The sequence below is a fragment of the Tamandua tetradactyla genome, chromosome 4 (genome assembly GCF_023851605.1).
Source record: "Tamandua tetradactyla isolate mTamTet1 chromosome 4, mTamTet1.pri, whole genome shotgun sequence".
In the NCBI taxonomy this organism is placed as follows: Eukaryota; Metazoa; Chordata; class Mammalia; order Pilosa; family Myrmecophagidae; genus Tamandua; species Tamandua tetradactyla.
The window spans coordinates 176058946-176086938 of NC_135330.1; the positions used below are offsets into that span (position 1 = coordinate 176058946).

The following is a 27993-nucleotide window of genomic DNA, read 5'->3' on the forward strand; positions in this document are numbered from 1 at the left end:
GCATTAAGTAGGTATTTGTAAAAATAGCCATTAAATACTAATTCACAAGTATATTTAATATACATATAAACCTATGTTAAAAGTAAAAATGAGAGGAAATAAAGCATAATTCTAAGACTTCTGAATTACTGACCATCAAAAAGTTAAACCACCCTCTTTAAGACTTAACAGAACTTTAAAAAAAATTGCTTAAACATATGAATTTAAGACTTTACTTTATTCAGCAAAATCATTTATTTACACAATGGGGAATGCTGGTTTGATTTTGTCAATGAAATAAAAACAAATTGAACAGAGACAATACTGAACTGTATATATATTTTTGTATCAGAGTTGACCAACTGTTTCCTTACCTGTATCAGGAACATCAAGAGCAACAGTATCACAAGGACACTGGTTTAACAATACACTATATAGGTCCAGTAATACCCTGGGAATTTTCCAATGCAATTACCAACTTTTTCCTTTTTTATAAATATATAAAAAAACAAAAAGTCAGCAAAACCAGCATTATGGTGTAATAAACAGAGTATAACTCTGAAGTCAGGGTCAGTAAAAACCTTATCAGACCACCCACAGTTTACAGTGATCTGCTGCATCAGACCACTAATACACAATCCAAACAGGTGAAAAATACATCACTTTTTAGAAGACAACAATGATCTGATAAGGATTTGACTTAATGGAAGTTAAGGAAAAAAAAGAATTGCAGAGCATAGCCCCTATTAGAACAAGCTAACTATCCAGATTTTCCAAATTAAAAAAAAAAAAAAAAAAAAAAGAAACAAAACAAAAAAAAACCACTTCAACATGAAGCTACCATACAAAGTTTTTCCATTTTTCTTTTGTAAAAAGTTCAGAGTTTGCAATTTAATCCTGGGTTTTTAATGAGAAGGACAGTTTTGGCCTGGACTTCCCCTTGCCCAGGATAATTTTTTGTTCTTCTTTTTGTTGACGCTGTCGCTCTTGTTCTAGTTTCATCCTTTCTTCATGAATCTTTCTTTGTTCTTCAACAATTCTCAACTGTTCTTCAGCCTGAAAGTTAAAAAAGTAAAAATTAGAACTTTCTATGAATTTCATGTCTTCTATTAAAAACATTTTGAAATCTGGTTGTAGCACACAATAATACATTTTTAAAAACTAAGGTTACACAGTAAGTGGCAAAGAGAAAACAAAAGTCTCTCAATATTGAGGAAATTAGGCAAGAACCTTTTATTACCTATTCCTCCATTTATGCCATCGTTTCTCATGAAAGATAAAGGAACAAACTGTAGGGGAAAAAATGTATACATTTTGAAAATGGAAAGCAATGTCTGTATGTCATGCCTTAGCATTTTATCTATACCATCAGGATAACAGACCATCAATTATAATTCAAGGTATGGGTTTATTTAAAGAATAGGTTATCCAGTAATTGTATTTATAATTACAAAGGCATACATATTCTAGAAAAAATATAATCCCCACTGGGGCTAAACTGTAATGTCAATATCTAACCAAGAATCACTAAAGAGCCCTTTCCCTGGAGGGAAGAAAATTAGGAAACCTTTTTGACTTGGCTGACTATAAAAACGCTACTCAATTTCAAATGGGCGCTGGAATAATTAACTCCTGCAAAGTTCTTCAAGTTTCAAGCAGCGAACTTCCTACATTCTCTACAATTTCCCCCCTTTACTAAGAAAATTCACCACTTCCTAATCAAGCCTCTCCTTCCTGCCCCTAAAGATACCATATCCACTTGCTCAATTCTAAATCCTTACTCTATCCTGTGGGCCCATCCAGGCACAATTTTGGTTGTAATAACTGGGTGGGGGAAGGGGAGGAGGTGCTACTGGCATTAGTGGACAGAGGACAGGGGCACTACTAGACAATTCACAGTGTACAGGACAACCGCCTTGTCCCCCCACCGCCCCCAAAAAATAATTATCCACAGTAAAATGACAACAGGGCTCAGGTTGCAAAATCCTGCTCTAACCCTTGCATTTTTTTTTTTTTTAATTTTTTTTAATTTTTTTCTTTTTTTGAGAGAGGGAGGAAGGGAAGGAAAGACAGAGAGAAGGAAGGAAGGATGGAAGGAAGGAAGGGAGGAAGAAAGGGAAACATCTTTTAAACATTTTCTTGTTTTATTATATTTTGTTTGTTTGTTTGTTTTTTACATGGGCTGGGGCCGGGAATCGAACCGGGGTCCTCCGGCATGGCAGGCAAGCACTCTTGCCCGCTGAGCCACCGCGGCCCGCCTAACCCTTGCATTTTTAAGCTCAGTTACCACCGAGTTGGGCTTTTTTCACTACATTTGACCTTGACCTTAAAATTTTCACTGCATCCCTTTTGCTGTCTTCCCATTTCTATTTAAAGTCAAATTTGAAGAAATCATTGCTTTCATCTCCACTGCTGTAATGAATTATTTTCTAGATGGCAAAAAACTAATAAACTTAATAATCTCTTTTTAACTCATTCTTCTGCTCACTTAGGCCTTTTAAAATTTTTCTCTTTCTCACATTTTTCTAAGACTGCTCAACTAGTTTCAATGGAAATTTTTTTAGTCAGGGAATAGAAAAATTCAGCGTGACTGGTTTTTGGCTAAAGATGGAAAAGAAGGCAGAAAAAAAAAAGAAAAAACTTTAAATAGATACATAACACAAAGATTTGTTTTCTTCTAAGATAGCAAAGTAGAGATAAGAAAAAAAGGTAGAACATAGGTGACAGGGCAAATTTACTGAAATCAAATAAGGTCAGAGATAACAAAGATCAGAACTGAAAGCAATAGGAATCTGGTAGTGGTTAACTTCAGATATTTTTAGCTCTTTGTAGTCCCACAAAATGGAAAATTCAACACAGAGTGCTAGACTATATCTTATTTCTCAGATCTTTCTCCTAAGCTATATTTCAGCTGCCGGGAGACCTATGGGTATTTCAAAATTCAACAGATTTAAATCCTGAAATTCTTCTACTCTATCCCTAATATAAAGCAGCTCTTCTACCTTCCCTTCTGCCACTTAAATTCTATAGCTTAGTTTTGTCTTCCCCCTTCCACTAATATAATCAAATAAAAGTCACCAAATTTGTTAATTCTTCCTTTATATTCTCTCTCATCCAGAGTTTCTTTTCCATTGCTACGGCTACCATACCAATTCAGGTCTACATATGTCTTGCCAGCTTTAATGACTTGTTTCCAATCTCTGCCTTTCAGTGCATCCTATTCAATGCTGCCAGACTAATTTTTCAAGGGCACTGCTCTCTCCTATCCTTACACTTACGGTGATTTCCACTTTCCATACAATATAGTTTTACTTCCTAACTAAATATGCTGACATTTAAGACATTCTGTAATCTGGCTCCGACTTTTTGTTTCTACCATCTCTTAAATCATCCTTTCCTTCTACCTTGCCAACTCCCTCCTTTGCTCATGTCTTTTCTTCTGTAATCCTGCCTGTACAAAGTATATGTCAAACTGCCACTTTCTTCATAAGATTTTCACTAACTACAACAGAAAGAGCTATCTCTGATCTTCAGTGAATTCATCAATCCGTGACTTTACAGTTTAATAAATCATCATACATTTGGGGTAAGAATTTAGTATGTGCAACTGAATCTAGGTACATAGTATGGGTTCATGTACTAGAATCTTTTGACAAGACTTAACCAATATAAACACCCAGACTCATTTTTCCCCAAGGTTCTAAGTCAGCCCTCAGGAGAGCATATTAGAACCATGGGTAGAGAAGAATATAAGGATGTATTGTAAAGTAGAATATCACAACCTTAACCAATAAGATAAATCTAATTAAAATTCAGATACCATTTTTTCTTTTTACCTCTCAGACTGACAAATTCAAAAGCGTGATAGCAGAACTTCTTGACTAGCCTGTGAGGAAATAGAAACTCCCATATATTGCTGGTGTGCTAGTGAAATAGTAAAATTTCTATGAAGAGAAATTTGGCAATATCTATCAAAGTTACATCTTCATAATTTCTTTTCACTCAGCAACTTTTACTTTCTGCAATTTAATCCTACACATACACTGGCACATATGCAGAACTGATGTTTACAAGGCTCTTTATTTACAATAGCTTGTAAGAGACTGGAAAAACCCAAATAACCACCAATATGGGGCTGGTTAAATAAATTATGGAATATCTAAAAAACAGAATATTGCAAAGCTGTTAAATAGAAAACACTCTCCCCCCACCCAAGAAAAAAACAGAACTCCTCTCTATACAGAAATGGAAAAAATCTTTAAATGTGTTAAATGAGAAAAGAAAATAACACATTTAGAGTGCTATGTCTGTGCAAAAAAAGGGAAGAATAATAACATATGTATTTTTATCTGCCTGAACAGGCATTTTAAAAACTGGAAAAAGAAACAAAAAACTTAATTTAGAGTTGGGAATTGGGTAGGCTGAGGGTGGGGTTGGAGGCAGTGGCAGGTAGGAAGACTTCATTGTTTACTTTCCCCCCCAAAATTTTAAACTATATGGATCATGTTATTTAATCAAAATATTAAAAGCAAGATTTAAAAAGTAAAGCATTAAATGTAAAAATATTACTGGACTAAGAGATATGATAAGGAAAGAAAAAATTGGGAAATTCATTTCTCTTACCTATCTCCCTTCTCCCGGGAAATCCAGGAAATAGAGGACACTTGGGGGAAAACAGTACTTAAACGTGTTCAATTAACAATATATAACAAGTCCAGAAAAGTGAAGTTTAACAAGGAAGGCTATCCTTGGCTTTAAGACTTAGAGAAAGGAAAGAGAAGAGGGTCCCCCAGGTAAAATTCCCTACATAGGCAAAAATGTCCTGTCTTTGGTATCTCGTACTACTAAGTCTTAAGTTGAAAATTTAAGTAAATTACAAATTTCACTAATTTTTACTAAATGCCCAATTAGGAGGGAAAGTTATGAGCTCAAAATAATAGTAAATACTCATTACTGTACACATATATAAAAAAAATCTTTAAATTGCCAGAATTCGATAGTAATATAAATATATTATTTGCAGGCCTATATTATTACTTCAACAATGTTAATGCCCCTCCTACCGTATATAATTCTTTCCCTTCCTGGATATAATAGCCAGCTTCTCTTAAGTTTTCTTAGCTCTAAAGTAAATATTTTCAGATAAATGTCTTTCAAATGGTAGTACTATTTCTCATGCCAAAGACCACAATAATCTTAAAAGACTACTTTAAGGCTCAGCTTAGAAAATATGGCTTACAAAAATTAGGACAGATTTTTCTCAGAGATCAACTTCCTTTTCAGATAGAAAATACTAACTATTGAATTGAAATTACCTTTAGATTGGGTAAAGAATCAAGAAAAGTTTCATTTTCATTTAGGTCTACAAATATAGAAGAGATGTGCCTAAGTGTGTGGTAAGGGAGCTGTAATTTCTCTGAGACTATAGCTAATTAGCATTATCCTCAGTCCTAAACATACAGTGCCTGTAAGAAGTACTTGATAATGGAACGCTTTTTTTTTTGGTATGGGCAGGCACCGGGAATCAAACCCAGGTCTCTGGCATGGCAGGTGAGAACTATGTCACTAAGCCACTGTGGCCCGCCCACAACGGGAGGGAGGAGGGTGGGAGGGAGGGAGGGAGATGCTACCAAGAGTCCAGATAAATAATACTAAGGATTATGTGGTAGATACAATGGAGACCTAGAAGAAAGCTAACAGTCACAATGACAGAGATATTAGGACTAGGCCTTCCTGTCCATTTTGGCCAGAACAATGTTCTAATAAAGGTGCTTCCAACCCTGTACCCTGCCCCTAAAGAATGACTGGTGAGATGGGATATACAAAAACAAAATAAACCATTTTATTTGAAGGGCCTGTTTACTGCTTCCTGTATTCTCTCTGCCTGATCTTCTTTACTCAGAAGGCCTAGTGTTTTTAAATTTTATTTTATTACTCTTTTCTAAGCATTTCCCTTCTCATACTGTCTATAAATTTAGATCAAGGTAGTTCATAGCAAAAGTTCCTTTAGCAGAGAGAGATACTGAAATCTACCATTCTTATGTTGAGCCCCAGAGCACTGGAAAACTGCTCTCCAGTATTGCCAAAAAATAAAAATGTGATACCTTCATGATTTTATTATTCATGTTCTGAACTCAAATGAAAAAAAGCATCAAAGTAGAGTTTTTAAGTACTCTGAGCCTCATACCCTCACTTTCCATTGGAAGTCAGTTCTTTCCACTGGATGTCATGGTAATCCATTTCCTTTTGTATACTTTGGTTTTCCTCAAAAGCCTGGTGATCCTTGTTAATTCATTCTGAGTGGCTTACATCAGAAGGGTCTTCTCTGGTTCTTACACAGACCTTCTTTTTCTCCTTTTCCTTCCTCTACATACCTACTACTACTGAGCATTTTATCAATTTTTCTTTTATCATTTCTACTTTCACCTTATCAATTTAAGAGCCCATCTTTTGATTGGCCCTCAATGGCTTGTTTCCAACTCTGTCCTTCAATCTGCCCAACACAAAGTCACTACACTAATCTCCAAAAAGCTTTCTTAATTGTTGCCCCGAATATGTTTATTAAGGTCTCAAACCAGCTTACTATTTTACTAACTGGGACCAAGACACTGAACACACTCACTGAAAAAACCTTACCTAATTTCCCTGTCACTTTCATTTAAAATTAAAATATTTTTAACTGACAGGTACTTACTATACTTTTTGGTCTCTTAAAATGTGTAAAGATATCACTATTAGCTATCCTATGTACTGTACTGTTGCTGTTGCATCTCATTCTACCACAATGTCATTATCCTCTTTCTGACTGTATTGTGTAACAAATTACCACAAACAAGATGGCTTAAAACAACCATATTAACTTGTATTCTGGAGGTCACAAGTCTGAAATTAGACTGTTCTTTTCATCTTCCAGCTTCCAGTGGCTGTCAGTTTTCCCTGGCTTGTGGCCGTGTCACTCCAATCTTGATGGCAAACATCTTCAAAGTTTTCTCTGTTACATCTTCATATCACCTTCTCCTCTATGTGTAGAGTCTGATAAGAGTTAATCTTCCTTCATTCTTTTTACTCTCTGTGCCTTTCAATCCATCCTGGCAGGGCTTCTGCTGATAAAACATCTTTAAAAACCTTGTGAATTTCCTCTGCATGTCACAAAAGGCTCCTCCTCAGGTCATTACTGGATAATCTCACCTCTATTTCTTTTTTCTTTTTTTTTTTTTTGCTGAAATGGCTAAGGGAATCCGAAGTCATAAGCATTATGTCTCCACCCATAGCAAAAAGTTGTGCAAACACACCCTTGGCCTTCTTTGTAGAGCAAGTGTGAATAAGGTAAAATTCCTAATTGGCAAGGGGTTGGGGGGTAAACTATTCAATATTAAAAAGAGAAATATACTATAGATCTAGAATTTATAATTTGTAAGTATTTTTAAAACTTCAAAAAACATTCTATCAGTTAAAATCAACTGCACCCTCCTTCGACACAGCATGTTAGTCATAAATTAGTTAGAAATCATCAGTCTCCTATTACAGCTTAGGTGTTTACTGCTGATTAACTAACCAGTTTCATATCTTTTTCTTTTACCACCATCTTCACCAGTGGATAGTCTTAAGACTCACTAACGCAATCTCCTGGAAGCACATTTTATTCCCGGGCAATTTAGCATCTTTCCTTAATCTACATTCCTTTTCAAATAAATAAGATTAGTATTCATTTCAAAATAATCTTTGGGATTTTACCACGTATATCACTATAACAAAACTGTATGAAAAAGAGGACATCAAAAATTCTGCAGTGGTATAAATAATAATCCTCCACTGCTATAACAACCCTTCAAATATGTGAAGATAGTTGTGTACTGCCAGTACTAGTTCAAGAGCCAGAAACCAAACTGCCAGAAAGCCAAGACCAGCCAAGCAAAGCTTAAATTAATTTTGTGATATTATAAATCACATATGACCAAGGGTTAATATCTTCTTGCTCCTTATGGACATACACCCAAATTTGCTTAATAAACAATCTGGAATTAAAATGGAGAAAAATACCTTGGACTAGAACACTTAATATCATGCATTATACGACATGTGAAAGTGCAACAAGCACAGATTTTGGGGTTGGAAATGTATTTCAGCAACTAAGAAAATTTGCAAATACAGATTCTGTATTTACTTAAAGAAAATGCAGAAACTGGAAAAAGGATACAATTACACCTAAACCACTAATAGATGACTACTCTTACCTTGGCATATTTTCCTATTTCTTAAAATGTGTAAATATACTTTTTCAAAATATCAAGATAATGTTATACAGACGAATTTTGTGCATTATTTCCCCTATATTATTGAATATTTTACTACAAAAAAATCCACTGCATTCATATTATAATTTGCCTAACAACCTCAATGCTGGACAATTTTCACTATTTTAGGTAATCCAGGGAGAATACCTTTGTGTATAAATCTATTTTTATCTGATTCAATTTTCATCAGATAAATTCTTAGAAGCGGAACTAAGGGAAAGAATAGACCATTTTGAAGGTTTCTGGTGTTTACTATTAAATATTTTCCGAATGGGTGTTGTGATTTAAAACTCCCAGGGTCTTCATATAAATGGCCTCTTTAAAACATACATCCTTACCAATAATAGATAACACTTAAAGAAAAAAAAAAAAAGAAAGAAAGGGCTATCTAATTTGGCATTAGAGTAAAAGAGGAAATTTTAGGTTGTATTATTTGTTGCTAGAATAAAAAAATGGTTTAAATAATCCACGAAACCGCACGGACAGTAAACCTATGTATATAAAAAAAATTTAATTGATGTAGCAACCGGTGATGCATTCCAAAGAGTACAAATTGGTTATGTGAGGACAAAAAATAAAAGCGAAATACAGGGTGGGCCACGGTGGCTCAGCAGGCAAGAAGGTTTGCCTGCCGTGCCAGAGGACCCGGGTTTGATTCCCAGTGCCTGTCCGTGTAAAAAAAAAAAAAGCGAAATACATCCAATCATATACAATCTCCTGTATTACCAGAAAGCAGACAATGCAATTCAGGAGAAAAGATGGTCTCAGATCAATAGAATATCTACATGGAAAAATATAAACAGCTCCTTGGTAACATCAGTCACAAAATTCAATTCCTAATGAATCTTTGATCCAAATGTGAAGGATAAATTAAGCTTGGAGAGGTATACCTATACTTAATGACTTTAAGTCATTAGGGGTAGATGCAGTTTCTTAAACAGGAGAGAAAACAACAATAAAATTTTTTTCAAAAAGAATGGTAATGTGCATTATCAACATAAAAATAAGATCCTTCTATTCATCCAAGCCACCAATGAGAGGGTGAAAACACCGGCCACTGAGTGCGAAGATATTTCCAATACAAACAAACAAACATACCAAAAATAAAAAGGGTGTGGGGGAGGTGTTTCTTTGACTCCATACTGAGGCTGGGTTAAATTTTCAAGAATTTATTGCTGCAGCTATTTTTTCATTCAATTTCTGTAAATTAATCATTTCACATTCTTCACTTTTTCTTTTCAGGAACTGGTTCTCTTTTATTGATTTGTGAAAGATCTTTGTGTCATTCTTTAATTTTTGTCCTCATATAACCAATTTGTACTCTTTGGAACTCATCACAGGCTGCTACATCAACTAAATTTTTTTTTATATACATAGGTTTACTGTCCCTGCAGTTTTATGGATTATTTAAACCATTTGGTTATACTGTTTAAGAAATCTCTTCCCCTCCCCTTCCAGCGTACTTTCTTTTCTAACCTGTTTATCTCTAAGTTGTTTTCAAAACCTTATCTCCCTTTTGTTGGTTTGTCCAGAGTGATGACCTGATGAATCCCAGAGTGATTAGATCAGTGAGTGGAAAAGTATTTGCAAAGCCGCCTTCAGGGAACGGTGAGAATGGGGAGAAATTCAACTTCCCCAAGTCGAATTCTTGATATTCTCACAAGCAGTGTGGACAACCAAAGCTACAGGCTGAGCCCCCAGTCTTGGGGTTTGTTCCTATGAAACTTTTTTTTTTTTTTTTTTTTACTGTTCCTATGAAACTTAACCCCACAAAGAATAGGTCAAACCCTACTTAAAATTTAGGCCTAAGAGTCACCCCCAAGAGAGCCTCTTTTGTTGCTCAGATGTGGCCTCTCTCTCCAACCAAACAGCAAGCAAACTCAACTCAAGAGTACCTATTCCAAGCTTCCCAAGCCACTCCAAAGCAATATGATTTATGTCAATTTATTTCATATTACCCATATCACTCATTAATACTTTCTATTAGCTATTCTTGGAGGTTGTCCTTGTCTCCACAATAAATACAAGAAATTCTTTAAGAACTTATCCATTTTCTCCAAATTGCTTTTTATACACAATAGGTTCTCAATAAAGATTATGTGAATAGTTAAGTTTGGTCAACCCTCCTCTTCTAGACACTAGAATACTTACTATTCTTGTTTCATAATTATAGAACAAAGAACTGTCACATTTCTTGCATAACTTTTATGTTGTGAATCAAACACAACTGTTGGTTCAATAACATAAACTACCAGTGTGGACATCCAGCAAAGTCCACGTCATCTACAACATTCTTCTAAATTCCCCTTCCTTTCTAAAATATGTAAATGGAACTTTCAATATATTCTACATAGCACTTTCCAATAAACATTTATAAAGATTAAAGAACAGGGCCATGAACCTTCTTAGCTCAAAACTGGAAGGGGAAAGAAGAACAAAAATGAAAGAAGATTCAATATGTAAATTTTGTCTTTATTTTTTGTGTATCCTCCTATCCAAAGAACACTTTTTCTGACAGCATGCTAGAAGGATTAAGGAGGCTCAAGGTATCCCAAATAACCCTGACAGCCACCCCAGGATAAAGAAAGGATCAAGATCTTGGCAGAGACTAAACTGAAGAATTCTGTTCTAGAAGTTAATGTATCATTTCAGGCCACCCATAACATGAATGCACCATTCCTATCAAATCTCGTTACATCTTTACGAGAAATTCTGGTCCAACCTGCTTGGTAATTTTGCTTCCATGTTTTAACTATCAATCATACTGTTTCCCTCTTCTGGAACATCCATGCCTCACAAACCAAACTGACTTTACCCTTCAAACCTTGACCTTCTAAGCTCAATTCAAGATATACACTTTCCATTTAGCTATTTCCTCCTGGACTGAGATTCTGTCCTTATATGGAATAGCTTTTAAAAAAAGTATTATCACCTACTTATTTATGCGCTTACAAAATGATATATCTTACAAAGACTCCCCACATTCATATCACCTTTTCTACCTAAGCAGATTTTAGGTCTTTCAGCAGTAAAGTAGTGATCAAGTTTCCCCTTTCTCAATTATGGCCTTCAAAATAACCAGTGAGTTACATTCACAAATATATTATGCTATATGCTTACTAAATTGCCTATGGTATTTCCAGTATATGGTATTTCCAGTACTCTTTCTTATCTGGGGCACACTATCTTTCAAAAGATCATGCTCTAGAAATAACTGTCCCCCAAGTATTTCATTTCTTACTTTCTTATAAACTATAGGACACATTATTCATCCCAATGATATCCACTGTTAGTAAGTTAGACCTTCTCAGACCTTTTTCTGTAAATTTATAAACACTCACAGATTTTATTTTTACACCACATAAGTGGATCTTACAACTTGCTTTTTTTCCCCTCAGTCAACATATGACTTAGAAGCAAATGTCTATTTTGAACATATTTCTAATTTGACTAACTTTTCTAGATGTCTCTCCTGAACCAAGAATCCCACTAGGCCAAGTCTCCATCTGTGGGCATTAAATAACACTATCCCCCACTCAATCTAAGCAAATTTCCTTCCATCTCTGAATTACATCATACCTTTGAAATAGTTCTCCCACACACCACCTTTACGGAGGAAAACAACTTTGTCTTATAACACCTAACTATTTCCTGGTTTTGGGAGTATTATAACTATGGTCTTTTAATTCTACTTTTTTCCTTCTTCATACTGAGACTGCTTCCAAACAAAACTCAGTCTTAAATGGAAAAGCTCTTAAGATACCAAGAACTTTATTCCTCTTTAAAAAATGCTACTATGTACTAAAAAAAGAAATGCAAAAAAATAACTAAAGTTATATACAAAATATAAAATGAAAGGAAAAATAGAATATGGATTATTTTTCATTTCAAAAAGTTATCTCAATTTTCTTATATTGATTTATTACAATATTAAAGTTGCTCAATATCACCATTTACATTCCTCTATCATATTACAATTTTTAAGTCTCTACTTCTTGGTAGACTGTAAGTTAGGAACAAAACATAATTAACCAAATTTTGTACACTTAGTATCAAATATATACTATCTATTCTGTTTGGTGGTTGATAAAAAGGCAATTAATGTGAAGAGAAATGCTGCCTAATCTGATTTAAACACCTTCAAGTTTTTATTGTTTGCTTTCTGGGGGCAGAGAAATACGACTATGTTTAGGATAGGAAAAAACTGGGATGGAGATATTACAATTTTCTCTAGAAATCTGTTTTTATTTATTCATTTTTTTCTATTTTTTTGTTCATTTTTTTAATTCATCTGTCCATACCCTGGATAAAGGGAGTATCAGCCACAAAGCTTTCACAATCACACAGTCATACTGTAAAAGCTATACAGTTACACACTCATCTTCAAAAATCAAGGCTACTGGGATACAGTTCAACAGGTGCAGGCATTTCCCTTTAGTCACTCCAATATACCATAAACTAAAAAAGGATGCCTATATAATGCATAAGAATAACCTCTAGGATAACCGCTCAATTGTTTGAAATCTCTCTGCCACTGAAACTTAATTTTGTCTCATTTCTCTCTTTCTCCTTTTGCTCAAGAAGGCTTTCTCAATCCCATGATGCTGGATGCTGGCTCATCCCCAGGAGTCATGTCCCACACTGCCAGGGAGATTTACAATCCAGGGAGACAGGTCCCACTTAGGGGGGAGGGTAGTGAGTTCACCTGTCACACTGGCTTAGAGAGAGAGGCCACTTCTGAGCAACAAAAGAAGTTCTCTGGGGGTGACTCTAAGGCATAATTATAAGTAAGCTTAGCGTCTCCTTTGCAGTAATAAATGGAAACCTGTTTAAACTATTGCAAAATATGGAATTCCTTCCAAATTAGAGATAACTACAATGTATAGATGACCTTGGGGCTTAAGATTCCTTTGGTAGGCAGTAGGTAAAATCTAGTCAAATATTCCTACTCTCATATCAAGACCTTAAAACAGCCCTAAGAACGCTGGAAAACAAAGTCAAATTACAGAGCAAAAATATCATTCCACAAAATTAAGAAAAAAAGAAAGCAAGTGGAAATTATTTTTCCTGTGTGCTCTATACTTACCAGTTTGGCTTGTGCTTCTGCAATTTTTCGGTTATTCTCTTCCAGTATTCGCTCTAGCTCCTCACGTTTTGCACGTTCTTCCTCCTAAAGGGGAGGACATGTTAAGATGTTAGAAAAATAAAATGTTTATTTTTATTGATAAATTTTTACTAAACTTCCTCTGAACTTTTTGATCTGACTTATAGGGTAGCTTTATAGCTACCTTCTGTCTTTCAAATGATAAACTGTGCAGTCACTAAAATTGGTTTCTAGCACTAATTTTAAATCATCCCTCCCAGTCCAAACAGCAACCAACTAAACCCTCCCTAATGATAGTTTCCTGGCAATTATTACTAATACTTTAATATCACACAAATCAACAAGGACAACTACAAAACTGGATAGTATTTACCAAATTAAAAAAATAATATATAAAATATAAATAAAGTGAATATTTGTCTCACCAATTATGTATACCTACGTATTCTTTACCTATACTCCTTTAATCAGCATTAAAAGTTGAATATTTACTGTCTTGTCCAGTGTCCTGCAGAGTGTGCTCCTCGGCTGCCATACGCGCCAGCTTCCTCTTTAAAATGATTTGTACTGTTAGCTTGGCAATACCTGCATCAGCAGCTCAACCATTTATAAAGAAACAACATACAAGGAAGGCTGAGCTGAGGAATGCAGATGTTTATGGTAAGAAGGAACAAAAAATGTAATTCATCATTCCTAAGGCAAACAATTAATAAGAAAAATACATTTACTGTTAGTGAAAAATACAAATGGTAATCCATACTTCATGGAACTACGGGCTTCTTCCATGGGGAAATGGACTTAACATTCAGATGTTGACAATTTCTAAAGGCAGCTTATATTGTCATCTACAGTCTGAACTGAAATTCAGGAATCCAGGGGATGCATGGTCAGGAAATAAAATTCTGTAATTTATTTTTTCTTGGAAAATTTAATGAGATTTTATAATGCAAACTATATGAAGATTGCTTGATGGTTTGGGCAGTGTTCAGATCGCAGCATACATATTCAAATGATTTTAGTATTTGGAAAGACTGTCAGAGAGTTGTGTCCGTGTAAAAAAAAATTGTTAATATGAAACAAAAAGCAAACGAAGAGGAAAAAATCTTACTATGATTAATAACTCGCTACAAGAGAGCACCATTACTCCAAAAATATCTTCATTATTAAAAGCACTGTTATAAACAAAAATTTCATACATTCAATTTTATAGATAAAAGCCTGTGAAACCCACTATACATATACACATGTATATCTAGTTAAAGACAGCAAAAGAGAAAATGCATTTTAAAAGCTAAGCTTACTGGAAAGCAAAGAAATTTAATATGATGTCAACTTGTCCACAACAATGCCAAGATTAAAAATGACAATGAGTCATATATTGAGTCAAATATTATATTTACGTTCAAGAACATACAACTACAGGATTTCCTACAGCACACACCAATAGAATTCATATTCTTATATGCAAACTATGTTGAAGGACACTCAGTGGTGTAAAGTAACTGTCCTGAGTGTTTCAGTGACTTTCAGCAAGTTTTAGGATCCTGGAGTAATTAGTGCAAATAAGCCATAAAGCTTCAGTAGCAAATTACTGTCTCACAGAAAGACATTTTCAACTTCTGCTCCAGCTGCTGATAAAACAAATCATGTGTTTAGCTTGACTCCAGACAAGGACAACCTGTTCCTTCATAACTCTCTAGAGAAAAAAAGGAGTTGTTAGTAGATACTAAAAAAGTGGATGAATAATCTGGACATTTTTCCTAAAAAGATTTCTTCAAAACACATTAGGAAAATGGAGGGCCTTACGATAAGAACACTAGAATTAGTCCATTGTGTTGAAGGAGGATTTGGGGGAGGAGGCAAGGGATAAAAGAAGGGAAAAAAAAGAAGAGTAAGAAAACCTATTTATCAAAAGCAGGTGCTGTCACTCAATGTTAGGCCCTGCTCTTTTTAATCTGACTGAAGGCAAAAAGCCTCTCACAGTCTAGGTAAGAGTGATAAGCAGAAAAGAAGAATACATAACCACAGGTGGATTTTAACCTTTTCCCTTTACCACTCCCTGTCTCCCCCACCCTCCCAAAAAAGAAATTTAAGTCCTGCAGCCATGGCAAAAGTTTCAAACACTTCTCAAATATGTAGGCCAGTTCCATTAAATCAAAAAGTATCCTTGAATATGTTTTATGAAAATAACTTTTAAGCATCAGTCAGCACTTCTGAATAGGCTAAAAAATTAACTTTCGCAGCAATATAAGTTTAGATGAGAAAGGAATTAGATAGTCTGTATTCCATCTCTTTCTGAACTGAGCAGGAGGCACAACCTGACACTGAAAGTTTTGCCATGGACTGTCTCTACTTTCCAAACGACCGAGCGTTACCTCTCTAGCTTTTTGTGCTGCAAGCTCAGCTTGTCTCTGTCGCTCGAGTTCTTCGAGCAACTGCTTTTCCATGATGCGCTTGGCTTCCTCCACCCTTCGGAGAACTTCTCTCTCAATTTCATCTTTCCTCTTCTCCAATTCTTCCTCAACCCTCTTTGCCACCAATTCTTCCACTCTTCGTGCTGTCTCTTCCTCGATGAGTTTTTCTTCTATTTCCTGCTGCCGACTAGCAAACAAAGTTGAAAAAATGACTTAGAAAAAATACGAAAAATAAATCTAAGAAGTTAAATAAAAACTAGGTATAGGCCTATAAACCCACTGGGTGCAGTCAGGGTTCAATGATCTTAGAACTCATTTTCATGCAACCCAAAGGAAAGAACAGACACCAAGTGATACAAAATGCAAGTAAACATATAATTTTCTTTTTCTTCTATCACTTTCTAAATGCAAAAATGCTAGTATACACAAAGAGCTTAATTCATATATTTTAAATTATGGAACTGCAGAATAAATCTGATACAACAAATCTGTTTTTGTTATCAATTTTAAGAAGACAAGCAATTAAAATATATGGATTTGGTTCAATCCCTGGCCCACGTACCCATCACCACCCCCAAAATAAAAAAATATATATGGATTTACTCATTTGCCAATGCAGTCAGCTGAGCTACAGACCAGTCAGGAGAAACTAAGTAGCAGGCAATTCAGACTGACTAAATTCAGTTTTGTTTCCCCTGTGAAACAAAGGTAGAATAAACAACCTTGGAGATATTCAGACTGCTAGGATAACAGTAATATGGATTTTAGTGAAAACAGAACTTATTCAGGTTCTGAACTTAAAACCCTTTTCTGTACCTTTTCTTCCTTTTGTTAACTGATTTTCAATTAAAATCTCCTCCAGATATGATAAAGAGGGTTAAAAATACATATATCTTTATTGAGTTCTACTAAAAAGCTCAATGTAGTATGATAACATTGCTGTTTTAATTCACTTAAAATTAATTTAGGCATTATAAACTAATTTACTCAAATAAAATTTTGTGCTGAAAATACTGATTTATCAGGGTTTATACTGAAAACCCTTGCATATTTTTTACCTTTGATATCCACTATGATAGTCACTAGTCACATGTCTAGTATAAAGTGAAGACAGTATGAAGAAAAAGAAAATAAAATATCTCAAATATTATTTGGTAGCATATTGAACTGATATTTGGGCTATACTAGGAATAAAATTAATTTCACTAATTTTTTGCCTTTCCAATAGAACCACTAGGAAATTTAAAATTACATATGTTGCTGTATTCTATTTTTATTAGCATTGATTCAAACAATAATTTGTGCTGAATGAATGAATTCAGTAGCTCTGCAGGTAACTCAATTATAAGCCAATTTATTAATGCTTTAACTTTCTCACAACCCACAAAATTAAATAAAACCTGTTACAGTTATATCTTTTGATGACTCATTTGACATACTTATGTATGAGACACTATTCAATTTATCTGCTTAGTAAAGATTTTATAGTTTCTAAATGACCTTTAAAAACCCCAATCATTTCAGCTCAACTCTCTCCCACTCTCAACTGCTGTTACTTATTCAAAGTGATACCATACTAGCATGAGATTATCTTTAACAACCTGATTCATTTCAGTTTCTACACTTATCTTGTCTACATTTCCTGTGAAACAGTAGCTACTTGAGAAAGCAACTTTCCTTTAAGGTTCCAGATATGTGCAACACTAATTCTGGGGGCCTGCCTGTGTTGCTTGTTTAACAGGCTTACTGGTGATTTTTTTTTAATGGCTATGAAAAAAGACTACGATGTGTTCTATGTTCCTCTGCCTTTTCACTATCAATCATCACAGTATTAGGCAGTCTTAATAAGCCCTGAAAAAGAAAAAACATCCCTCCCCAAACTAAAAATTAATCACCAGAAATATCTAAAGAAAAGGGGCAGTAATTTCAATGGAAATTAAACTACAGGTCTGTGCTGGTTTGAAACTATCATGTACCCTAGAAAAGCAACATTCTTTAGTTCTTGTCAATATTGTTGGGTGGGATCTTTTGATTAGGTGGTGTCCATGGAGATGTGTCTCCACCCATTCAAGGTGGGGTTGCTTACTGGAGTCCTCTCAGAGGGAACCATTTTGGAAAAGCTTTAGAGCCCACACAGCCAAAGACCTTTGGTGATGCAGGGGGAAAATGCCCCCAGAGAAGTGTTCTGAAAACAAAAGGCTGGAAGAAAGCTAGCAGAAATCACCATGTGCCTTCCCAGCTGATAGAGATGTTCTGGACCCACTGCCCTTCTTGAATCAAGGTATCTTTTCTCTGAATGCCTTAGTTTGGACATTTTAATGGCCTTATGTGATGGTTTGAAAGGACGTACGTTTCCTAGAAAAGCCATGTTTTCCTATAAAAGAGGAAACATTTTGGGGAATGAAAGAGATTCAGAGAGAGCAGAGAAGAACGACATAGCCACAAGAAGCAGAGAGCCCACTAGCCAGGGACCTTTGGAGATGAAGACGGAAAACGCCTCACGGGGAGCTTCATGAAACAGGAAGCCAGGAGAGAAAGCTAGCCGATGACGTCTTGCTTGCTATGTGCCCTTTCAGCCAAAAGAGAAACTGTGACTGTGTTTGCCACGTGCCTTCTCACTTGAGAGAGAAACCCTGAACTTCATCGGCCTTCTTGAACCAAGGTATCTTTCCCTGGATGCCTTTGATTGGACATTTTTATAAACCTGTTGTAACTGGGACATTTTCTGGGCCTTGGAACTGTAAATTAGCAAATTATTAAATTCCCCTTTGTAAAGGCCACTCCATTTCTAGTACATTGCTTCTGGCAGCTAGCAAACTAGGACACCTCAGAACTGTAAACTTGTAACTTAATAAATTCCCTTTTTAAAAAACATTTCATTTCTGGTATATTGCATTACAGCAACTTAACTAAACTAAAACAGATTTTGGTACCAAAGAAGTGAGGTGGTGCTGTGATTTGCAAATACCAAACATGTTCAAACAGCTTTTTAAATGGATAAGAGGAAGATTCTGGAAGAGCTGTGAGGATCTTAAAAGAAGGCCTAGAATGCTCTGAAGAGACTGTAAGTAGAAACATGGACTCTAAAGATATCTCTAGCAAGTATTAAAACAGAAATGAGGAATATGTCATTGCAAAGTTGAAGGAAGGCAGAATCTGAGAGTGATGAACTTGGATATTTAGCAGAAGAAATTTCCAAACTAACTGGAAAATGCAGTCTGGCTGCTCCTTGCAGCATATAGTAAAATGTAAGAAAGATGTAAGTTGACACATGCATACAAAGAAAACAGAAATTGATAGTTTAGAAAATTCTGGGCTTCCAAAAAGTGAGAGCCCAGAGAATAGTAGTGCCCCAGGTGATGATTTATCCAAAAATGGAAGCAGTCAGCCATTACAGGACAAGGGAGAATTTGAGATGGAGTTATGCAGAAATGATGTGGAGAAAGTACTATCATCTGATGGGTCTGATCCTGGTATACCACACAGAAAACCAACAAAAGTGTTATGGGATCTGTATAAATGGAACCACTGCCAGTTTGGACTAAACAGGACAGAAAAAGGACAAACAGAAGGAAAAATAATTCAGAGGCAGAAACAAAGACACTAAGGTCTTGGAGCCAAGGAAATCTTGGGCCAGGAGAGGAGACCCACCCATGTGCATGGAGAGGGTGTGTCTGCCCAGGAAGCAGAGGGCGGGCCTTCTGCTTTGTTGCTTAGGAAGAGTTGTGCTATCCCAGGCATTGGAGAGAGTAGAGCACATACACCAGGGATTGGGGAAAATCCACTGTTCTGGTGGATTAGGTGGGTGCCCTGGAGATGGCAGCAATCTGGGTGTTGCCCGAAGCTTGGAGAGGGTGAAGCCAAGAGAAGGTGATACCCCAATGCACCCCAGTCTTGCAATCATCTCTTCAGCTTTCGAATAAAGCAAGGCTGTTGCATGTAGGCCCCTGGAAAGGGTGGAAATGCCACTTTCTAAAGTGAGTATGAATGGCTCTCAGGATTTGAAATCTAATGGAGTTTGCCCTGCAGGTCCAGTGACCCCTGTTTACCTTTCAGTTTCTCCCTATGACAATGGAAACATGTATCCTATAACTGTTCGTCCTTTGTATCCTGGCAGCAGATAACTTGTTCTGTGTTTCACAGGTCTAGAGCCAGGGAATTTTTTTGCCTTAAGTCAGACCATGCCTGTAGCTGACTTTAATGAAATTCTGTACTATCTTTGACTTTGTATTGTATTTGTATTATTATTGAAATGGCTTAAGACTTTCTGACATTATAATGTAAGGAATGTATTTTGTATATGGAAGAAATAAGTCTTTTTGGGGGCCCAGACGGTGGAATGTGCCACTCTGAAACTGTCATGTACCCCCCTGAAAAGCCATGTTCTTTAATCCTTGTCAATCAAAATCCCACCCAACAAGTAAGTTGTTTCTATGAAGATGTGACCCACCCAACTGTGGGTGGGACCCTTTGGGTGGTTTCCATGGAGATGTGTCTCTACCCATTCAAGAAGGGGTTGCTTACTGAGTCCTCTAAGAGAGAACCATTTGGAAAAAACTTCAGAGCCCACACAGCCAAAGACCTGTGGGGATGCAGAAGGAAAATGCCTCCCCCCCCCCCAAAATCCTTTGAAACTAAAAGCCTGCAAAGAAAGCTAGCAGACATCGTCATGAGTCTTCCCAACTGACAAAGGTATTCTGGACTCACTGACCTTTCCTTGAGGTCTGGATGCCTTAGTTTAGATATTTTAACAGCCTTAGAACTGTAAACTTGCCACTTAATAAATTCCCTTTTTGAAAGCCATTCCATTTCAGGTATCTTGCATTCTGGAAGCATCAGCAAACTAAAACAAGGTCTAATGAAACATTTCAATATAAAAATGTTATTTTTCACTTCAGTCAAAGAGAAGTGACTGATAAAAATGTAAGGCTTGTTGATGACTCTTGATGATCAGTATAAGGATTTATTATATACTGTATTTTTGTATATGTTAGAATGTTTTCATAATACAGTGTTTTAAGGGCATACAGACACTCCACATACTTTCTACTAGTGTGTTCTTACAAAATCATAAAATACAGAAAAGCTCAAGAGGAAATTCGAACAACTTCCAAAAACAGTACAATCCAACTCATATATCAATGCTAAATGGAGCACAATACTATTTAAAAGAAGGATACTGTAAAACAGTTCCAATTAAAACTTCCCACCCAAAAATAGAAGGGCAGGGAAACAATGAAATAAGGTCTTCAGTTAGATAATCTGTAGAAAGGTTGCCAAATTAACTTAAGAACTTGTTAAAGGTGGAAGAGATCTTGCATGTAATTTAGAGCTTTTGTCAAGTGGCTAAGCAGTTCCTAAGCATCAGCAATAGCTATCAGGTCCTTGAGTATTACAGCTGCTAGACTGGGGGCCACACTGACAAGCCTAAATAAATTTATTACAGCAAAAGCCAGATCAGCATGCTCTCACCATGCTCCTCTATTTCCACAGATTGACACCAAATAAATAAGAGGGGCCAGATGATAGGCAGCACAAGCTATGGGTTAAGGAGCTAATTCTAACAATTCAAGTGGTTTTAAAACCCACAGGGGTATCAGGTGGGAAAATGCATGCCCAACTGGGGAAGATGAAAAACAGTCTTGTGGAGTTTCTCACAAGGCTGCTCATCTCTCTTTGTTCCTTGAGGAACCAGGGCATACACTTCACTATGACCTGGGTGAGACTGCAATTAAGCCTTGCAATATGCCGTATGCAAAGTCAGGGAGCCAAAGCAGAAGAATCTTTCCCTGGTAAGCATTAGCAAGAATGTAATTTTTGTTGTTGCCATTCTGGGTAAGGTAAAAAAAAAAGCTTACTTTTGTTTTAAATCAATTTTTAGAACCAAGGCTGAAAAAAATTAAAGGTCAAAAATGTCCCTCCCATATATATAATTCAGAAAAACAATGGGCACAAATACAATTGAATTAAACATGTGTTATCTCTACTGATGGCAAATTTATCATCACAGTTCACAATTAAGTAGTTGTCAGGCTAACTGCTATATGATCACTGAAACTTTCTTGAAAAAACTTTTGGCCAAAAGATTTATCATCTTTTATTATTGGTATCCACTCCTTAAAAACTTCTGCCCTCAGGAAGCTCTTTTATCTCCCTCATCTTTTCTCAGGCTCCTTTATTGAATCCATTCACCTTTGCTACTGTTGAAAATCAAAATCTTAAGTTTTTCAACAGAAATGATATAGCATTATTAGGATTACCATCTCTACGCCCTCTCAGGGGTCTTCCTAATAACAGTTATCAGAAATAGCAGGTATTTCTAATAACACAGTTACAGTCAAATTAAATGGCAACTTTTAAAACAAAACAGGATATAGCACAGAACTGTTAAGCGGGGAGTATGACTTGTAACAGAGCAACTGGCAATATTATTTCAAAAAGTCTTAAAGATGTGAAAACTCGTAATCCAGGGGACTTCTAGGATTCGATAATATTCGCAAATAACATTTACTTAGTACTCAGAAAGTACAAAATACTGTGCCTGTAGCTTTATGTACCTCATCTCATTAAAATCTCAAGATATTTCTATGAGGTGGGTAGCAGTACCCTCATTTTAAATAAGGAAACAGAGGCTAAGGAGTTTAAGTTACTGGGCTCAAACTCACTGCATATTGCTGAGCTGTGACTGAACACTTAGGCAGATGCCAAAGCCACTGATTTTAGGCATTGCTACATTGCTTCTCCAATACCAATTAGGAAGGCAAAGAGTACACAAAGATTTTACTATTTTTTAAAAAATAATAAAGTTCTTATTCAATATCAGCTAGATCTTATGTCTTCTCAGAGCCCTAACCTCCAAAAGGCATGTAGTTCCACATACTGAATTTGCTCATAACCTCTTCTTCACTTTCACAATTAGCTCACCAAGCATTTTTCTATTTCTATGAATTTCTTTTACAGATCACAGTTCAGTTTAGATAATTTAGTTATATCAGACGGCACTATCCCCTTTTTAGCTTTAGACAGCTCTCAATCTGTCATGCCACTTAACCCTAAGGATACCCGAGCTTATGATCAGACTCAAGTAAGTGTTTTAGTATGCTAAAGATGCAAGAATGCAATATACCAGAAATGGAACGGTTTTTAAAAAGGGAATTTAAGTTGTAATTTACAGTTCTAACGCCACAGAAATGCCCAAACTAAGGCATTCAGAGAAATACACCTTATCTCCAAAAAAAGGGCAAATGAAGTTCAGGGTTTCTCTCTCAAGTGGGAAGCACAAGGGTCTGTCAGTATTCTCTATTGGTTTCTTCAAACAGCTTCTCTGGGGGCGTTTTCTTTCTACATCTTCAAGGTTGTGTGGGCCCTGTTGGCTGCAAAGCTTTTTCCAAAATGGTTTCCTCTTAAAGGATTCTAGTAAATGATCCACCTTGAATGGTTGGATACACATCTTGATAGAATCAAATCAACCAACTGTGGGTGGTACCTTCCACAAGTGGGTGGCTCACATCTTCATATAAATAATAAAAAAGACCCCAGCAATATTGACTGAGGATTAAAGAACTTGGTTTTTCTGGGGTACACAACAGTTTCAAACAGGCACAATAAGTTACTATGCAACTAACATCTTCCCGATTTGTCATTTTCAGCTGCCCAATTTTCTCAAAATTTAATACAACATGCATATAGATAGTATCTCTGAAGAATATATAAGAAAATGATAATACTACTGCAGGAGAGGGCAGAGAGGGGACTACACTCAGGGGCTGAGACACAAGGATGAGAGGAAGATCTGAACTAAATTCTGAACCATGTAAATTAGCTATCAAACATAAAGTCACAAAATGCTTTAAGGTCCTATCTTTTATTACATAAGACTATAACTTAGGATTACTTCTTAAATTCACCAGGCTCACTCTGGCTGCATGTATATCAACTGTATTAAATATTATTTTTTGAGAACCAATATATGCCAAGCTCCTTGTAGGTAGACAAGTCCTATCTCTATTTCACAGGTAAGAAAACAACTCAGAGTTGGGTAATTTACTCAATCTGGTTTCCTATCTGACCAAGGACCTTTTCTCTGATTCCATCAGCCCTTTCTTTCTGCACTCAACAGTAAATATAGACATTTCCTAAGGTTCTTTCAATAGCTTGAACCAACTGCTCTTCTCTCTCCAAACTATACCTGGGTCATTCCACTATTCATAAGTTGTTGACATTTTAACAGTGCCTAACACACAACAGTTAAACATCTGGTGGATGAATAGCATTACTATACTATATAAACATAGCAATCAACAATACTGATGCTTTGCTTGCCCTTATGTCCCATATCCAATTTATTTGTCCTAAATGTTCCTTAAATTTGTTGCTTTTCCATTCCAACTGCCCTCACTACTCTCACGCAGACCTCCTGTCTCTGCCACTTAACTAGATTCAATCTTCTGCACAGCAGAGTGATCAGTTAAAACAACCAAAAAATCAAAAAAGTTTCATTTACCTGCTTAAAACCTCACCAGAGGATGAAACCCAGCTTCAGAACATGGCATACAAGATGTTTCCACGATTTTTAGCTTATATTTACCTCTCTATTCACTCTATGACTTAGGACTGGTAGAATTTCATATTTCAGTCAACATTCACCTAATTACACCACTTTTAGACTCCCCTCCCCCCTTTCCTTTTATTCTAGAAATGTGGGGGAATGAGCTCTCTCCTTTGGGCCAAATGTATTCCTAGTCTAATAGTCTCAAATTATAATAACCGCTACTGCTTCTATAGGACCACTAAGGTATTTACCACCATACAAGAAACTTCCTTTCTTCCTCTTATAGGCACATCACTGAATTTGCTACACTGTCTTATTACCTACTTACGTCTTCTCAGCTAGATCACTCTCTTGGAGAACACTACACCACCTTTACTGCAGCACCTAGCAGAGTGCCTGGCACTTATGCCCAGTAAATATTAGTTGAATGAAGGAATTTGAAGACAAAGAGAGCTACCTTCCCCCATTCCCATGGCACCAGTGTTTATCTTCCCACTGTTTCTTCTGCATTATTCCAAGGCATTCAACCCTATCAGTAAGTGCTTCCTGCATAACACATAAGTATAAATGCTGGAAGTATGTTCCCTCTTTCATTCTAGAACTGTAAAGCTGTTCTGTTTCTCATCATTTAATTCCTTGATTTATTCTCTGCTGTTCACCTACGGCTTGCTACAGCATACCAGGTTTCCTTTCACTTTTGCTGCTTTTCATTAAAAAGCAAGTCATTTACCCATTGGAGGTCTCCTCTGTTTCCAAGCATAAGAGTTATCTCAGAGATGTCTTACGTAATTTTACAAATGTTCGCCTATTGGCAGTTATGAGAGCTACATCTTTACAATTAAAATTCTTATTCCAGAACAAAAAGCCAGTTTCTATATATTCCAGATTTATGGTGAAACAATTACTTCCACTTGGTTTTCATATATTTGACAGTTCTAAGTAGCACTAGAAAAATGTTGCATATGTTTTCAAGTCATGTATCACCCTCAGCAAAACTGGCTTCACCTACTGCTTCACTTTAATATTAGCTCTCTAATCCCTACTTCTTAGTAAATTTGCTTTTTGAAACAAGCTATGCTGAAAAATCTACACAACACAAACCCAACTGCAGAAAAATGTAATCCCCCCCACCCCCACGATTTAGTACACATAAGCTGGTCTGAGAAAAGTCCTAAATTCAGCTAACTTTTCTGTCTCAAGAGCACTTTCTAAACATGCACTTAGGAACTTTAACAAGGATGGCTGGTTAAACTGGGAGGGTTAGCACATCTACCTAACTCCACTTTTCAATATGGCTTTTGGGAGATGAATACCTAAACTATCAGAGTATGATGTTCTTACAGTGATACATAAAATAAAATCCTACATTTTTAAATCAAAAGTTTACTAAATTTGGGACTATCCACACAAGGAAGAGGTGGATGACTCTTTCAGAAACACATTTCACCCAAATGGCGTTTCAAATAAGAGCCTTACTCTAATTCTAATCTTCTCTACATAAAAATTACACATATGAATAATGCAAAAGTACAAGCAAATATTTAAGTGCCTTCCTAACAACAAGCATACCAAAAGGGACAACGAATAGCAAGATTGCGCACAAGTCTGCTACAAAGGAATATGAAGCAAATATAATAAAAAGAAGGGATAAGCTTTGGTTGAGATGGTGGTTACCCAGGTAAATTCAAGTGTCAAACTCATCGTACCGTATTTTTAAGGTTTATGCATTTTTTTACAACTCAAAAAAAAAAAAAAAAGGAGCACAGGCCCGAGAAAAGAAAAGCAACCGAGATACATTTAAAACTACAAACACACTAAAAATATTTTTGTTTTTGGTGTACTGTTGGACGACGCAAAGTATTTTATTCACTAAAGTTTAACCATAGAATGCTTTAATTTAAACTTCAACAGAGGAATGCTTAGGATCTGATGGACTTCACAACTACTATTCTCAGTGGGGTTTGTAAACACTTCTGTATCTTTAGGCTAGTTTATTTCTGTCTTTACACGCCGTCGGAGGCTCTCTGACCTCACTCTGAACTCCACCCCTTACTTCCTGCTTTCTCCTCCAATCGCGCCAAAATCGCTTCCTTCTCTCTAAGCCTTTGCAGCGCAAACCCCACAATTTTCTTTCCCAGCCAACTCGTGGGTCTATCTTGTCCCGAGGCTTTTCCTACACCAAAGCAGCCACCCTTCCAGTGCCACGAGATTCTTCTCGACTTCCTCCCCAATCCAGCTTCCTCACTCCTCCCCATCCCCCTCAGTCAACGCCAATGCTCACATTTTTCGCTGTCGTTCAAACTCTGCTTTCTTCTCCTCCTCTTCCCGTTTCTGCTTCTCGTCCAGACTACTCCGCTTGCTCACTGTACGCCCGAAGATGTCGATGCGGTCGGGCGGGGACGAGGCGCGCTCCCGTTCCCGCTCGCGCCGGGATACCGCCGTGTTGGTGGAGCGCGAGCGGGACCGCGACTCCCGCCGGCGGTTCCGTTTACTTTCCCGGGATTTGGAACGCTTCCGCACTCGCTCCTTGTCCCGGGACCGCGACCGGGACCGGCTACGCTTTTTGTTATGTTTGCTGCTCTTGGTGTGTTTGGAACGGGACGAACTCCGGCTCCGAGACCGGCCCATCCTCACAGGAGACGCTGTGACTAACCGCTGGCCTGTCTTCAAATGCCCCCGGCTTCTATCGCTTCCACCTTCAACCGTGGACCGGCCGTTCTAGCGACACCAGAGGAAGACAATCTATCAACCAGATGACTTCCTACCGTTGTCTGAAGCCTACAACCACCACGAAGGCCGCCTTGTACAAGAAGGCCGCATCGAAAGGAGTTTCCTAAGATGGCAGCTGCGGCCGCACCGGCTGCACTTCCCACAATGCCCTGCATTAAAACGTGCCGTCGCGCGTGCCCCGCCCTCTGACGATTATTGCCGAAGGCGAGGCGAAGATTTCCGAACGCGGTCGGTTCTTTCCGCGGGTCTCGGCTGAAGCCTGAGGTGCAATTTACCAGACTCAAACCTTTGCTTTGATATATTTTTTCTTTCTGGTAAAATGCCAACACTATTTTAGATTGACTAATCACTTTTTGGCGCGAGTTAAATTATGCCTCGGCGTGAATTAAATCACTCTTGACTATAAATTGATTACATTATTTTCCAGGAACTAGTCTTGACTGACAGCTCTAAATTGTATCAGAGTGACAATGGGCACTTGATTCTCTTCGCTTAGTTTCCTCATTTGCAGAATGGAGATAGCCACGTTTTTAAAAGTCATTGTGAGGCTTGCAGGAGATAATGTGTGCTTTGTATAATTAATTAGGGCTTACTGTTCTAGATGCTTTGTCACCTAAGGACTATTACCCGCATTTTATTGATGGGAAAGCTAAATCCAGAGAGGTTAAGCAACTTGCCTAGTATCTCAGTGCTAGTAGGTGGAAGAGCAGGGATGCGGATGCGTATCCGGGTAATATGGTACAAAACCCTTACGTATAACCAGTGAGCCCCACGAATCCCTAGCCAAGGAAAATAAGTTTCTAAACGGTATAAACTGTCTCACTATTAAGCCTCCAAAGAAGACACAAAATTATTATTTGCAGATGAAATCCTGAATATCCAAGTACCTCAGTTTTAAAAGTGAGTTATTAAAGGATTAAT

The 27993-nt window shown here is 36.8% G+C and overlaps 1 protein-coding gene across 1 annotated transcript; it reads right to left on the minus strand.

Annotated features, from left to right (window-relative positions):
• Positions 1 to 198: 198 nt before the first annotated feature.
• ARGLU1 (arginine and glutamate rich 1) lies at positions 199 to 27216 on the minus strand. Its single transcript, XM_077158646.1, has 4 exons — positions 26624 to 27216; positions 15753 to 15978; positions 13360 to 13443; positions 199 to 1035 (listed from the first exon to the last, which is right to left on the minus strand). The coding sequence occupies exons 1-4, from the start codon at positions 26968 to 26970 to the stop codon at positions 871 to 873; spliced, it is 822 nt and encodes a 273-aa protein (XP_077014761.1). The 5' UTR covers positions 26971 to 27216; the 3' UTR covers positions 199 to 870.
• Between the last annotated feature and the right edge of the window lie 777 nt (positions 27217 to 27993).